At 42.1% G+C, this 15,907-nt stretch overlaps 1 protein-coding gene across 1 annotated transcript; it reads left to right on the top strand.

Annotated features, from left to right (window-relative positions):
• The first annotated feature begins 782 nt into the window (after nt 1-782).
• On the top strand, nt 783-15,872 carry f5 (coagulation factor V). Its single transcript, XM_076263265.1, has 25 exons — nt 783-947; nt 1,552-1,637; nt 2,193-2,315; nt 2,843-3,055; nt 4,061-4,222; nt 4,533-4,754; nt 5,174-5,339; nt 5,722-5,902; nt 6,355-6,451; nt 6,915-7,120; nt 7,332-7,482; nt 7,839-8,051; nt 8,226-10,410; nt 10,624-10,789; nt 10,981-11,217; nt 11,360-11,579; nt 11,816-11,995; nt 12,218-12,334; nt 12,657-12,728; nt 12,834-12,922; nt 13,155-13,331; nt 13,421-13,580; nt 13,731-13,882; nt 15,356-15,538; nt 15,643-15,872. The coding sequence occupies exons 1-25, from the start codon at nt 805-807 to the stop codon at nt 15,787-15,789; spliced, it is 6,048 nt and encodes a 2,015-aa protein (XP_076119380.1). The 5' UTR covers nt 783-804; the 3' UTR covers nt 15,790-15,872.
• Nucleotides 15,873-15,907: the final 35 nt, after the last annotated feature.

Raw genomic sequence — 15,907 nt, 5'->3', positions numbered from 1 at the left:
GGGTCTCATGTTAAGAGGCAAGAGGATGTTCTGGTAAATCCTGGTGTCATTGAAGTGTCATGATGGAATAATTTCCAGTAACTCTTCTCCTCCAGGAAGGGGTGTTTTTCTTGTGTGTATATGGAAAACTACCCGATGTAGCCTATACAGTGATACATGTGGTGGTTTTATGGTTTTGTAACCCCTCATAGGCCTGCTTAAACTTGTGGGAGTATGTGCTTACATGGAGGAATAAGACTATTAGCAATATGTCAAAAATGGCTGTTATACAAATATAGGCTACCACATACAATTGTGTAAAGTATAGAAAGTTTTAATTGTATGTTGAAGTGATATAGACTGACATATTGACAGGTAATGTAAACTATTAGACTCTAATTGCTATTAAGACAGAATGATTCAGATGCACTTACATCATGATTGAGTCCAAGTTAGAATTGTGTTATTGTTCTTAATGGAAATGTGCTTCATAATGTGTGGAAACATGTTATTGTGGAAACATGTTTGTGTGTGTGATGCGTGTGTGCGTGTGAGGAGAAAGAGAAACCAATGTGTTTTTGGCATGAGTAAGCATCAGTGGAAGCTTTCCTGTCGCTTTCTGTGTGTGTGTGTGTGTGGCTTGGGGTGGAGGACTTTGGTTTTGTGTGTGTGTGTGTGTGTGTGTGTGTGTGTGTGTGTGTGTGTGTGTGTGTGTGTGTGTGTGTGTCACAGTGATAAAGGGCACTGCCTCTCCGGCTTTGAGACCACATTTTCTTGTCCGCTCTCCTAAACAGACAGTCTCTACCTGCAGTGCTCAACCCAGACATGAGGCCGTGTCCCAGGGAGGGGACTTTATATGCTTGGCTTTTTCTCACTTTTCTATGCAATGCTGCTCTAGCTGTGGAAAGGCACTATTACATTGCCGCTGTCTATATTGACTGGGATTATGCTTCTTCTGGACCGCAAAGGTAAATCCAGAACGTTTTACATTTCATGCCTGTTGGCTGTCATCTCTGCTATAGTTTTGCTGGTCATGTTTTGCTAGTTTTGTTTTTGCTAGTCATGACATTTTATTTGGTGACTGGAAGCATTCTTGATGCTACTATCAGAGAGTGTGGTTTTGTTAGATGGTTCTCATGCTGTTTCCTTACATACCCATGTACTTGTTCGAGAACAGGACATCTCGTGTGGGAATATAGACAGATGCATTTAGTATGGGTATTTCTCTTCTATAACAACAAAGGGAAATTCCCACACAACATTCTGTTGGAAGAGTTTTTCTCTTTATCTCAATTTAATCAAAAGCTTGAATCCAATTTGATAACAAATGCTCATGAAAGAGGGTGAATGAACTGTTTTATGAGAGAACATGTTTCAAGGTCCTTGTGAACGATAACACTTGAATATTTTTATGCATAAAAACAACTCAATTAATTAATTTTAATATTTGCACTTATAAATATATAAATAGATTCAAGACAGAGCATTTCCACACACACAAAAACGCATTTGTAACTGTAATGGATACTCTAATTGTGTATGTATGTAAAACAATTACTGTCATTGCTTCAGGTCTGGGGCGGTGTACAAGAAAGCGGTATACAGAGAATATGAGGATGCCACCTTCAAAAAGGCCAAGCCCCATCCACCAGAGTTAGGTAAATTCATCTGAAACCATGTCAGCCATCGTGTTACCCCAGAGACCCGTCAAAACTATTGTTAAGTCATTGTGCAATAGCCACAGGCTAATTACAGTTTACATGCAACAACATGGTCTGATGAGACATCAGTCCAGATAGTGTGTTGAGCGGCATTAGTCTATGAGATCACCATATTCATTTACAGTATACTCATAAGTATACTTATATATACTTATGAGTATAAGTAAGTATAAGTATATATACTCTTTTGATCCCGTGAGGGAAATTTGGTTTCTGCATTTATCCCAATCCGTGAATTAGTGAAACACCCGGCGCAGTGAGCTGCCTGCAACAACAGCAGCGCTCGGGGAGCAGTGAGGGGTTAGGTGTCGTGCTCAAGGGCCGTGCCTACTGGTCGGGGTTCGAACCGGCAACCTTCCGGTTACAGGTCTGAAGCGCTAACCAGTAGGCCACGGCTGCCCAATATATACTGCCTGAGTATACTGCCTGAGTATACTTTTCATTCATAATACTTATGTATGAAAAACTCATGTGTTGTTGTTTTCTGTGTAGGTTTGCTTGGGCCAACGCTGCGCGCACAGGAAGGCGATGTGATCGTGGTAACCTTCCGGAACATGGTGGAGCAGCCTTGCAACATCCACACTCATGGCATTGCGTATGGCAAACAGTCTGAGGGTGTGTTCCAGCTCATGTCAGCACTGTGGCTTCTGAGAGAATGTAAACCAGAGAGATGTCGGCACATTGCTGGTGTCGGAGAGAGAGAGAGGACATTGTGTATGGAGATGTTACTCATTCCATTAAGTACACAGACTGGTTTACACAACCAGCTGTGTTTAACTTTTTTGGATATATTAACTACATGGAGAGACAGTGTAACCACAGTCAATTCTGAAGTCCACTGAGGAAAAGAAAAAAAAACGCATCAGGAAAAAAACGCATCAAGAAGTTTGCTTGGAATCCATCCCAGGGCAAGATATCAATATCCAAAAGTCCAATCCATAGGCAGTTTATATTTTATGTAATTGAAACTGACAGTAATTACATTACTGTAATTAAATTAATTAAAGATAATTTATTTAAATGACTAATAGCAAACAAGTTAGGAAATTACAATGTTGGTAGGCTATACATTTACATGTATGTAAAGGCATTATTTTGGTGAATGACACAGTTGTGTTTGCTGCGGCGTGCTTTAACCCCAGGAGCTTACTACTTCGACAACACTTCCCAAAAGGAGAAGGAGGACGATGTGGTGTACACTGGGGGATCCCACACATACACATGGGAGGTGACATCGGCGGTGACACCAGAGGCTGCCGACCCGGCCTGCCTAACGTACACCTACTTCTCTCACATCGACATCGTCAAGGACTACAACTCAGGCCTGATCGGCACTCTGCTCATCTGCAAACCGGGTAAAATAAATGAGACTGATTAAGACACACAGTACATTTCATTACAGTTTTGGAAACTTTTGGTATGACAAACTTAACTGTTGACACAACTCTATTCTTTTTAGATACAGCCATATAAATAAATGAGACATGACTTGATTTGCTCATATGACTGATCTGTTAAACACACTTATGAGAAGGGGGTTTTACATCAGAACTTACCACTGTCTGAGACACGAACCCTGAGGCCACATTCTTGTAGCTCACTCATTGATGTTACACAATCATTTCTTATGGACTATTGGTGATGACATAATCCAGTATCATAGTTATATTCCATGAGGTCACAAAAGAAATATGATCTTATTGCATTGATTTGCTGCAACCTTACATATTTGCAGCATAAGATTATGGACCATCTTTGCTCCGAATGTTTGTGAATGGATTATGTGTCCATACCTCCTTCAATTGGGGGCAGCCGTGGCCTACTGGTTAGCGCTTTGGACTTGTAACCGGAGGGTTGCCGGTTCGAACCCCGACCAGTAGGCACGCAGTAGGCACAGCTGAAGTGCCCTTGAGCAAGGCACCTAACCCCTCACTGCTCCCCGAGCGCCGCTGTTGTTGCAGGCAGCTCACTGCGCGCCGGGATTAGTGTGTGCTTCACCTCACTGTGTGTTCACTGTGTGCTGAGTGTGTTTCACTAATTCACGGATTGGGTTAAATGCAGAGACCAAATTTCCCTCACGGGATCAAAAGAGTATATATACTTACCGGTATACTTATACTTAACTGTGGCACAGTGCAGTCACTCCCGTAAAAGTCCATGTTGCACATCACACTGGCATTGAGGAGAAACATTAACATGTACACCCGTGACTGTGTTGCTAAAATGAAAAAAATCAGCATGGTCTGTTTTCCTGTGATTCTCTTGGGTTTTGTTCTTTTTCATTCTCATCAGAGGAAATGTCCTATTAATGTGGCCACAAAAAACGAAACAAGACTGTTTTGTGTTTGTCCTTGTCACAGGAAGCCTTGATGACTCTGGGAAGCAGAAACACTTTCATCAGGAGAACGTTCTCCTGTTTGGCATTTTTGATGAGAGCCTCAGCTGGTGTAGCAAAGGAGCCCCCTCCTCCGCCAACAGCATCAAATACACTATCAATGGCTACGCTAACGGCACTGTACCCGGTTAGTAAAATAATATGCCATTAGCACATAGTGGTTCACCCTATATCATTTCGATCACTTCATTCAACTTGAATGTGTTGCCAGATATACTTCCCTTCTGCATAGCCGAGCTTATAATCAGATAAGAAGAGCAAACCTTTGTTCATGTCCGTTTGGAAAAAGGGTTGAATGACACCATCATAAATAAGGACAAGAAGTCAAATTGTGTCTTACTGGCAGCATTTCATTAATTTCATTTCATTTTGGTCTAACAGTAGGACCTGCATTCTGTTTCTCCCTACCACCGTCCCTATTCCTCCTCATGCCACAGATTTGAGCGTCTGTGCCTACAGCTCTGTCAGCTGGCATTTCCTGGGCATGAGCTCTTCGCCAGAGCTCTTCTCTATTCACTTTAATGGTCAGGTGTTCTCGCAGGATGGGCACAGGGTGTCTTCAGTGGGCATCATAAGTGGCACCACCACCAGTGCCAGCATGACTGCAGTCCACACCGGACGGTGGCTCATCTCTTCTTTCATTAGCAAGCATCAGGAGGGTAAGATGGCACCGTCGTGATGCTCATTTCAGAACAGTTAGAGTCGCTTGGTGACATGCTGTCACATATTCTTTTTGTGTGTGGTTTTAGTTTGGTTAGTGGTACTGAAGAGTACCTCACAATATAAATAATTCAAATTCTTAAAAAGTGATAAATAAATAAATATATATATATATATATATATATATATATATATATATAGTCTTTAACCAGTTTTGTCTGTTTCCAACAATGTCTTTTTTATGTAATATATTATAACTGAACTTTTATGTAATATACATCACAGTAATGGGAACTGACTGGAAATAACTGGAATGCTCAAGCACATTTTAGTGGCAGGAAGATGTTTTGCAGGTAATTTAAACATGAACACATGAAAATCATGAATGTTTTTCTTTTTCTGCTAATCTTTCCTCCAGCGGGGATGCATGGCTATTTGATGGTGAGGACGTGCGAGGGATTCACCAAGCCCCAACGCAAGCTCACCCTCCAGCAGAAACTAGACAGCCAAATGTGGACCTACTACATCGCCGCCGAGGAAGTGACCTGGGACTACACTCCTAACATGCCAGACTACATTGATAAGTTAGTGTCAACATCATACCGTTCATCAATACTTAGCACTGTAGAAGCAATGGTTTAGGTCTTTGTTTAGAAGATTCACAATAATGTGCTTAACACAATTGATCTGGCTATCAACTTATCACAGTAACAGCTTTAGTTTTTCATACTAACCTACTACCTCATATCTGTGAGTGAAATACAGGAAATGATCAGGAAACAAATACAGGAAACAAATAGGAGTCTGTTTCAAAACTTAGTTGCTGAAATATCTGTGTGTGTGTGTGTGTGTGTGTGTGTGTGTGTGTGTGTGTGTGTGTGTGTGTGTGTGTGTGTGTGTGTGTGTGTGTGTGTTGTTGATGTCGTTGTTGTTGTTGTTGTTCCCTTCTGCACCCTTCTCCTGCAGGGATTTCAGATCCATATACATGAAGCAGGGCCCTGACCGTATAGGTAAGAAGTACAGGAAGGCAGTCTTCACCCAGTACACGGATGAGACGTTCACCAAGCGAGCTGAGGAAAAACAGAGGAAGATGGAACAGGGCATCATCGGCCCCGTGATCAGGGCACAGATCAGAGACCAGATAAGGGTGAGATGACGCTCACTTGATAGGCTTCCTTCCCATTATTGGAGCCTTGATTAATGTTCGCTTTTCCATACAGTGTTTTTTCATATGAATATCAAATATCTTATGATGTATAAGGCATATAATATTAGGTCCATAAAAATATTATATCCAATAATTATGTCCGATATTATATAATATAACAAATATTATGTCCAATAATTGGACAACACAGTATTCTGTACTGGGGTATGAAATGCGCTATATAAATAAATGCCTTGCCTTGCCTTGCCTATTCGAAAGAAAAATAATGCATGCACACACACCTCAGGATATAATAAGAGTCCCTTGTTATGGCTTTTACAGGTTGTCCTAGATTTCATGAATGATCACAGCTTGGACTTGTCATCACAAAATGTCATTCTTTGTAAAAAAAAAAAAAAAAATACATATTTTTGTTGATGCTGTTATTACAGATTGTGTTCAACAACAAAGCCACCAGACCATACAGTATTTACCCCCATGGTCTGACTATAGACAAGGCTGGAGAGGGAGCAAACTATCCTGAAGGAGGTAAGGCACCATCTATTTTGAATGAACACCACTGAATTTGAATTTACAACCATATGATATGATTCATCTCCACCATGTTTGAACCTGCTGTGAACTGTCATATCTGATTACTTTGTCTGTCACTTAGTGTTAGTTACAGTACAGTTGCCAGTTTCTCTTTTAAAAGCTTATTAACCATCCTTATATGGATCTTTTTTATAACCTTATGAATTTGTGCCACTGTCAAGGGGGTAACAGCTAAAAAATATATAAGGAAACTAGTTTGGAATGACTTTTGGAAGTGTGGATATTAATTCTACCTGTTTCCTCTAACAGCTTATTGTACATGTACCCCTTCCTTGTTTTCCTGTGAGCTGTAGAATGATCCACGGAAAACCATCTGAAATTGTCATAGGCCAGTGTACTTTACTCTCAGCTGGTCTGAAAGAGTCAGCTGGCCTGATATGCACCTTTCCTCCTCCAGGGAACCAGACCCACGCGGTGCAGCCAGGAGAGACGCACACGTACATATGGAATGTGATCGATGAGGACGAGCCGTTGCCCAGCGACCCGCGCTGCCTGACCAGGATGTACCACAGTGCGGTTAACACCCCGCGGGACATCGCCTCTGGCCTCGTAGGCCCACTGCTCATCTGCAAGAGCCAGTCTCTGAACAAGAGGAACGTCCAGGTAACCCTCTCAGATGACTCAGATGACCATCACAGCAATATAGTGCTCATCCATTCTATCCTTCTATCTATAAATCTATCTATCCAGAATCTGTCTGTCTGTCTGTCTGTCTGTCTGCCTGCTTGTGTACCTACATGGTGATATATTTGTACTATTCCAGTTGTTTGCTTTGAACAGTCAGTTTGTACCGGAACATTTGTTTATCTTGCAGTTGAAGGCAGACAAGGAGCAACAAGCCATGTTTGCTATTTTCGACGAGAACAAGAGTTGGTACCTGGATAAAAATATTAAGGAATACTGTAGTGACCCGGACAGAGTCAGAAAAGATGCCCCAGACTTCTACGCATCAAATGTTATGCACTGTTAGTACCAAACGTGTGACACACACACACACACACACACACACACACACACACACACACACACACACACACACACATACACATCTTATTTTCATTGATAATTTCTAATTTAATTCATTTTCAATTCCAGGTCATATAAATCAATCTGCAGTTAGGTTATTTTGATTTTAGTTATTTTCACGTGAACAACCTGACTACAGTTTGATTGACAGTGAATGAAATCCACAATAAAAACACATGATTTATGAATATTTGTAAAAACTGAGATATATGTTTTTGCAAATCATCAAACACTTTGATCTTGTTTCCAGAGTTTAATTTCACCTATTTAAGTTACCATTTCAATATTCCTAAAGCAATCAATGGCTATATGTTCGAGAGTGGCCAAACCTTGGGCTTCTGCAATGGGGAAATCGTCACCTGGCACGTCTCCAGTGTTGGAGAGCAGAAGGGCATCCAGACGGTCACCTTCTATGGCCATACGTTTGAACTGAACAACAGGCAGGATGACTTCCTCACACTGTTTCCCATGACAGGGGAGACCATCGCTATGAACATGGACAATAAAGGTGAGAAAAGATAGGCACTGGCCAGCTGACTCTTTCAGATCAAGTGCCTTTTGATGGTAGTTTTTTTTTCTCATATTCTTGTCTAAAATCCTCATAAAAACCATGCTGCTTCTACATAGGCATGTTACTTAATGGTTAATTGTGGATTTTTATTTTCTTACATTTTTTTTTAAGGGGATTGGCTTTTGTCATCACTGACCTCTCATGACAGCACCAAGGGCATGAGAGTGAAATTTAAAGACGTGGAGTGCTTCCGGGATTACGTTTACGAATACGAGGAAGGAGAGGGAGAGTACAATATCTGGAAGCCAGAGGAATACGTGCCCAAAGAAACAAAGAGTGTTGTAGAGGAATTGCCCCCGGTAGAAGACATGCAAACTGACTACTATGCTGACGTGCTTGGAATCAGATCACATAAGAAATCAGGCAACGCCTCCCAACCTAATATGGAGCTGCTGGATCTCAGCGACTTTGATTATCTGGACAACTTGCCAGGTGAAAACAGAGCCAAACAGAACCATGGTCCTGCTGAGGAAGCAAGAAACAGTTCTGATTCTGAACCAGACACCTCTTCCCAGGCAGCCATGGATGTGTCCTCAACCAGTGAGGTTACGGTGAAGAACACAGCATCAGCACCTTGGAATGAGAGCATAAACGTGAACACAACAGCATCTTGGAATGAGAATCTAAATGTGAACACAACAGAATCTTGGAATGAGAGTCTAAACGTGAACACAACAGCACCTGGGAATGAGAGTCTAAACGTGAACACAACAGCACCTGGGAATGAGAATCTAAATGTGAACACAACAGCATCTTGGAATGAGAATCTAAACGTGAAAGGAACATCTATGGTGTCTTCTGTTAATAAAACCACGGGTGATTCCATCAACAGTACTCACATGCCGATGTTTAACGACACAAGACTTGCAACTGCTGTGCCTTTGCTGGATAGCACATCAGAAACATCAGTCCCATTGGCAACTCCTTCATCCAACTCATCAGTGAACGAAACAGAGAGTGGCTACATGTTAAGAAATAACGCATCTGATTGGTCAGACATACAAACCAACATCACTGAACACAATGTCTCATTAGCATTGGTGGACCCAAATATGGTGCTGTCAAACATGTCAGAAGTTCCAGATAACACAGGCAATGACACACAATCTTCTCAAAACATTACTGCTGAGTGGGCAGCAGACAGCAACAAAACAGAGCATGCCTTTGCTTATTCTGAAACCCCTCAGGCACCACTCACTGAGAATTTGAATGTGACTGACACAGAGTTTGTACTCCTGGAGGGAGATGCTTTGACGGAAATCGGGCGAATAGAGGAGGAAGCAGGCTCAGACATACAGGGGTCACTCTACGATATCATCATCACTGTGCCTGAGGACAGCGCTGCCACTATGGTAGAGGGCATAGCAGATGACACACTGAGCCCAGAGGACACACTCATTCTCAACGCCACTGACAACACTGAGATCGGACCAGTCTCCGAGGCTTTCATTGAGGAGGAGAACAATGGAACCTTTCCAAATGACCGGCTCTTGATTTCTGTTCAAAGTGCTGAGATCGGTGAGATCTTGCCTATTAATGAGTCATCCGCTGAGATCTTTCAAAACGTCTCCTCGAGTAAGTCATCTTCGGAGAGCGGTGAATGGACTCCTGTCAATGCTTCTCACGGGTCGACAGGTTATGGCAACGCTTTGCAGGAGACTGAAGAGGACTGGACCAGCAGCGAGGAGGTGGTCATCTACCTGAAGCACAACACGAGCCATGGGATTAAGACCAACCCACTGGGCCACCCGAAGGAGCACTGGGGCTACGAGGGCAAACACGAGTCCGTGCCCATGGAGACCCCCGAGGATCTGACCAAGTACATCCAGAACGAGACCAAGCCAAAGAAAGAACCGAAGAAGAAGGTGGTCCACAGGAGGGTGCGGCCATTCAAGGGGCACGCCATGAAAACCAGAAAGAAGAAACAGTACAAGCCCCAGGCCAGGTCCAGTTTGAGCCCGAGGGGGTTTCAGCCGAGAGGAGCTAGGCCCATCTCAAATGAGGAAGACATCTTGAACAAGGCCATAGTCATCGGGGTGCCTCGGACGGAATTCAACGATTACGACTTATTTGCGATTCCAGATGATTACCAGGACAGAAAAGATAGTGCGAGCAATGAGGAATATGAGTTCATCGAGTATAAGGACCCATACAGCCAAGGAGTGCAGACACAGGGTATGACACTAGATGAGACAACACAGTATTTCCTGAAGAATCTTCCAAAGGGCACCAACGTGAGACAGTATTTCCTGAGTGCGGAGGAAGTTGAGTGGGACTACGGCGGATATGGACAAAGGTAAAGTCGCAGAGGAAGCACACTGGAGGGTAGCACAGATTAGGTCATTTGGGCCCCTATGAATGAAGCTCACGTTTGGACCTTGAAAAGTTTTTTTTTAATACAAACAACATTCATTTAAGGCTTTTTCTGGGTGTCTGCAGAGTTGAGGAAATGTTCACTTACTGACAACGTTATCAAAAATCCTGACAAATGCTTTTATTTTAAAACTAGGCGGTTTGACATGAAATCTGATGGATTGCATACTAAATTCACCAAGGTGGTCTTTCGAGGTTATCTAGACCCCAACTTTAAAACACCAGACATCCGAGGAGAGGTTGAGGAACATCTGGGAATACTTGGCCCTGTTATCAGAGCCGAGGTTGGAGACACAATCATGGTACGTTAAATCACAGTTAAATATTGTAGTAGGATACAGAAAACAAAAGTACTGTAGTCATCATTGCACTAGGTTAATTTTCCTTCAGTATCCACTGTTCTCTATCCATATAGCACCACTGTGATAGTAATGTGGAAACATTTTCATCTTTGGCTCAAACCTAAACACTCTCTCTACAACTCCTACACCAGGTTATTTTCAGGAACCTGGCTAGCAGACCCTACTCACTTCATGCAAATGGGATCTCGTACGGCAAGCAAATGGAGGGATTGAACTACGTGGACAACACACCATACTGGTACCAAGAAGACAATGCAGTGCGCCCCAATGAGACGTACACCTACATGTGGAAAGTGAGCTCCAAAATGGAACCGAAGGATGGTGAACCCGACTGCCGCACTTGGGCCTACTACTCTGGAGTGAATCCTGTCAGTAGCAATGTTTCGTGCCATTGAGTGATTTATCTCCGTGATCAAATTTAATTAACCAAGTGGTCGATGTGACTGAATTATTCTGTTTGTTTTCTTGTTTGTTTGTTTGTTTGTTTGTTTGGGTGTGGATACTTCACAGGAGAGAGATATCAATTCGGGACTCATCGGCCCACTCTTGATCTGCCGGAAGGGCAGCAAGAAGCCAGTCAGAGATGAGGTCAGCAGAGAGTTTGTGCTTCTTTTCATGACGTTTGATGAAAACAAGAGCTGGTATTATGAGAAAAACTATGAGATGATTCAAAGGAGACACAAGAAAGCTGTCATGGATCCTTTGTTCAAAGAGAACATTAAATTTCCAGGTACTTAGGTCTATTTGTGTGTGTGTGTATGTGTGTTTGCGTGTGTGTGTGTGCATATACCTTAACAATGTAGGCTATTTGCATCTGTGTATGTGAATATGAGTCTAAACTGTATGTCTGGCTGTGTGTTTTTGTAATGTGAGTTTTTAAAATAATATGACTGAATGTGACCATGTATATCAATTAAACATTTTGTGAACACATAGTAATCAATACTGTTCTCTGTACAATTCAAGCCATCAACGGTATAATCTTTGGTCTGAAAGGCCTGAGAATGTACTCCAATCAACTGGCCAACTGGCATGTCTTCAATATGGGGGCATCAAATGATGTGCACAGCGTCCACTTCCACGGCCAGACTTTTCTGAACCACCAGAGCAAACTCCATCGGCAAGGCGTCTATCCCCTTCTACCTGGTCAGACATTTCAAGTTTTTATTTCCACACACTGGGTTTTATGGCCTATGGTGATTTAGAATTGATGTTGTATGAGAACACGATAATCGTACAGATACAACACATTTGTGTAATGCAAGATTGAACAAAGGTCAAGTGTAGAGACTCACAATGTAGAAACTAAAGCTTTAACATTATTATTTTTTTGTTCAATCTGATTTTTTGTGTTTTGCGTTACCTCAGGAGGGTTTGCTACCCTGCAGATGTGGCCATCTAAGCCAGGCCTTTGGCTTGTTGAGTCTGAAGTTGGACTGTCCCAACAAAAAGGAATGCAATCTCTGTTCCTTGTGATAGACAATGGTACAGTACCAAACCACTGGAACTCAGATTTCAAATTTGTATCACAATTTCACTTTCTGTATTTTGTCAGACTAATGTTATTGTTATGAAGTGTTCCAGATAGAGAGTAGAATCAAGCATGTTAATGTAATCTTCTTAGCAGATGTCCATGTAATCATCAAGTCATGTAACTGATTTTGAAATGCATCTATGATGTCACTAAATCTAAAAAATGCAGGTCATGTAATAATAACATGAAATCTATGTTCCTATAATCATCTGAAAATGAATGAAAGATTTGTTCATGCTTTCATTGGTTAAATATTTATATTTCACTTGACAGATTGCTACCATCCACTTGGCCTTATGTCTGGCAGTATTCAAGACAACCAGATCACAGCCTCAGACGCCAGAGGTATGTCCTGCCCTATCCTGTTGGACATGTGCTTTGATTTACCTGCTAGCCAATAGTCACTGCTATCCTCTTCACATTGGACATTATGTGAATGTGTTTTTGAAGGTTATTGGAAGCCCCATTTGGCAAGGCTAGACAATTCAGGGAAATACAACGCGTGGAGTACAGACAAAAAAGATGAATCCTGGATCCAGGTAAGTGCAAATGCCAAATCCAACCCTCATTGGTTTCAAGCCATTGTGAAACTGAGCACATATTCGAGCCCCCCCCAAATGCATTGTCATGCTATTACAACTGCAACTAAGATGTTGAAAATGATTGTCTCTCATGTTATTGACTTGTGGCACTTTTTGAGCTTTTTTTAGAATGCTGTCCCTGTCTGACTGATGGGCATTAACCAGAGGTGTGCGTTTTATTATTGCACAGGTCAATTTCCAGAGGCCCGTGGTCATCAGCAAAGTGGCTACACAGGGAGCCAAAGAGATGTTCTCCTCCAACTATGTGGTTAATTACACCATATCTTATAGCATTGACCGCAAGACGTGGACTTTCTACAAGGGAGACAATAATGAGAAAGAGGGAGACGGTGACACCGTCAGGAAGGTTAGTGAACATTGCAAGGGGCCAGAATGTGTGTGTTGTCTGTATGGCTTCATCCATTACAGGTGATTGTCTTTCTTTCCTTTAAAAAGACTTTGCGTAGAAAGATCTTCCTAGGTAACCAGGGAGCTCATGAGGTGAAGGAAAACATATTCTACCCACCCATGATCGGTCGATACGTGCGTCTTCATCCACTGCACTCCTACAACAACCCAACTGTGCGCATGGAGTTCTATGGCTGTGAGCTGGATGGTATGGAGGAACACACAACAATGCTCAGTCTCACACACTCTCATTCTCCTAACTCAAACTGCAAATAACATCATGTCTCATCAATATCATGATCATCCTTGCACGTGTGTGTGTGTGTGTGTGTGTGTGTGTGTGTGTGTGTGCTTGCAGGTTGTTCTGTACCACTGGGAATGAAGAGTGGAGATATTGGAGACCAGCAGATAAAAGCCAGCTCTGCGGCAAGCAACTGGTATGCCGGGACTTGGGAAGCCTGGCTTGCTCGTCTCGACAGGCAGGGGACCGTCAATGCCTGGCAAGCTAAGGTAGCTTCAGTTCTTCATGTCTGTAGCATAGTGCCTTTAAGGGAGACATGCACTGCAAGACCCTGTCTTTAATGATTTTTATATATATATATATTATATTTTGATATTTTGTCTATACTGTAGCTAGCAAACTAACTAGCAGCCTCAGAAACCCCAACAAAATCACACTGCACTCACACAACAAACACACTTGCATTTTCATGGGGCTCGCAATCCAGAGCACAAAACAATATAGTAACTAGATGCACCGCAGAGCGGTACAAAATATGACCGCCGCCCAGTCCAGCACATTTTTTCCACAAAAATAAATCACGCTGAAAGGCCTATATGATTCTAACTGTCTCACTAAATTGCATTATCCACACTCAATTCTCACTGGTATCTGCTAGACAACAAGTACCAAAACATGATTAGTTCATAGATTTCACATGTAAAATTCATTTTATACAACCCCACCCCCATCTTGCCTGTTCATAATTCTGAGAAATTCTTGAATTGTGTGCATGTGTGCGTGTACACGTTTATGTTTATGTGTGTGGGTGTGTGTGTGTGTGTGTGTGTGTGTGTGTGTGTGTGTGCGTGCTTGTGTGTTTGCCTGCGTATGTGTGTTTGTGCATGTGCATGCATGCATACATATGTCTACTGTGTGAGTATGTGTCATACGTATGATTACTGTGAATGTATGTGTGTGCGTGTGTATCTGTTTATGCACATGTGTGCACATGAAATGGGTTAACATGACCCCTGGAGACAAACATACGGAAAAAATTGGTCATCCTAGGCCCTACGGTTCTCAAGATATTCACAGAAAACTGTGTCCAGTACAGCGGGGGGGGCTACAGATCAAAACGAAAAACGATGGTTCCATGCTATCCATGTGGAGTTACATGCCCACCAAGTTTCGTGTACCCCGGTCTTTCAGTGTCCCGGGAATCATTGACGGAAATTTGGACATGCGAAAAAGAAAAAAAAAAGAGAAAAAAAATCTGACTAAACCTATAGACCCTTTCATGGAATTTTCATTATCAGCATCATAGTTGGCCCCACAAGACTTCCTTTTTAACATTCCATATGTTATCTTAATGCAGAGGAAGTAGATTGGGGCCCAAATAGAATGTTCAAGCATTGTTTTTGTTTACCTTGTTGAAAGGGTCCATATGACCGCCGCTTCGCTGCACGGCGGTCATAAATAGCAGGCCTACAACTTGTGAATAACAAGTGTATTTCTCTCTGAGTGTTCATGTACCCTCAGAATAAATTTAAAGCTGTTGAAAACACAAGGTTTTTTAAGCTAATAGGATGTGTTCTCTGAACTGACAGTGCTTTGAGTGCTTAAATAACAAAACTCATCTCTTCACTTGGAGCCCCATTCGCCATGGCTCAGCACAACGCACCCCGAGTGTTGCCTAGCCCAGGGTCTGTTTTCTAGACATTTATTGACGCTGGGTATCTATCTGTCTCCATCTGCCATAGTATAATGACATGCAACAATGGCTGCAGATTGAGTTGAACGATGTGAAGAAGATCACAGGGATCATTACCCAGGGGGCCAAGTCATTGGGCACGCAGATGTTTGTCTCTGCCTTCATTCTGGAGTACAGCAAAGATGGAGTCAGGTGGACTAAGTACACAAGTGACTCGGATTATGAAGTATCGGTATGTATTGATAGGTCTGTGTGATTACCAAGTGATGTTTAGGCATATTGTTTAATAATAACAATATAAAATATTTGTTAACTTGTGAATTATTGTTTCTGCAGGAATTTGACGGGAACAACGATAACAACGATCACAAGAAAAACTACATATACCCTCCCATATTTGCCAAATTTATCCGAATTGTTCCCAGGAGGTGGAAGAATTCCATTACTATGAGAGTTGAGCTTCTTGGGTGTGATTTTGAGTGAGATTAAATGGGAAAGAATGAGAGATGTGAAACTAAACAGTGAGCATGGATGACTGGTCTAGACTATAATTGTATTATTTTTATTATTTTGTGCCAATGTGATTCTGCATTATCATGTA

The sequence above is a fragment of the Alosa pseudoharengus genome, unplaced genomic scaffold, assembly GCF_046254945.1.
Source record: "Alosa pseudoharengus isolate Yale_2024_CS ecotype anadromous, Long Island Sound unplaced genomic scaffold, YU_APseudo_1.1 YU_APseudo_1.1_scf_3, whole genome shotgun sequence".
Lineage (NCBI taxonomy): Eukaryota > Metazoa > Chordata > Actinopteri > Clupeiformes > Clupeidae > Alosa > Alosa pseudoharengus.
Note: the sequence above shows the minus strand (reverse complement) of the source record. Positions and strands in the feature narration are given on the sequence as shown.

Excerpts from the sequence above, each read along its gene's own strand:
- f5 (XM_076263265.1), top strand. The coding sequence starts at position 805 with ATGAGGCCGTGTCCCAGGGAGGGGACTTTATATGCTTGGCTTTTTCTC. Across the intron at positions 5,903-6,354 it reads AGATCAGAGACCAGATAAGG|ATTGTGTTCAACAACAAAGC; the intron begins GTGAGATGACGC and ends CTGTTATTACAG. Across the intron at positions 11,580-11,815 it reads AGAGAACATTAAATTTCCAG|CCATCAACGGTATAATCTTT; the intron begins GTACTTAGGTCT and ends GTACAATTCAAG.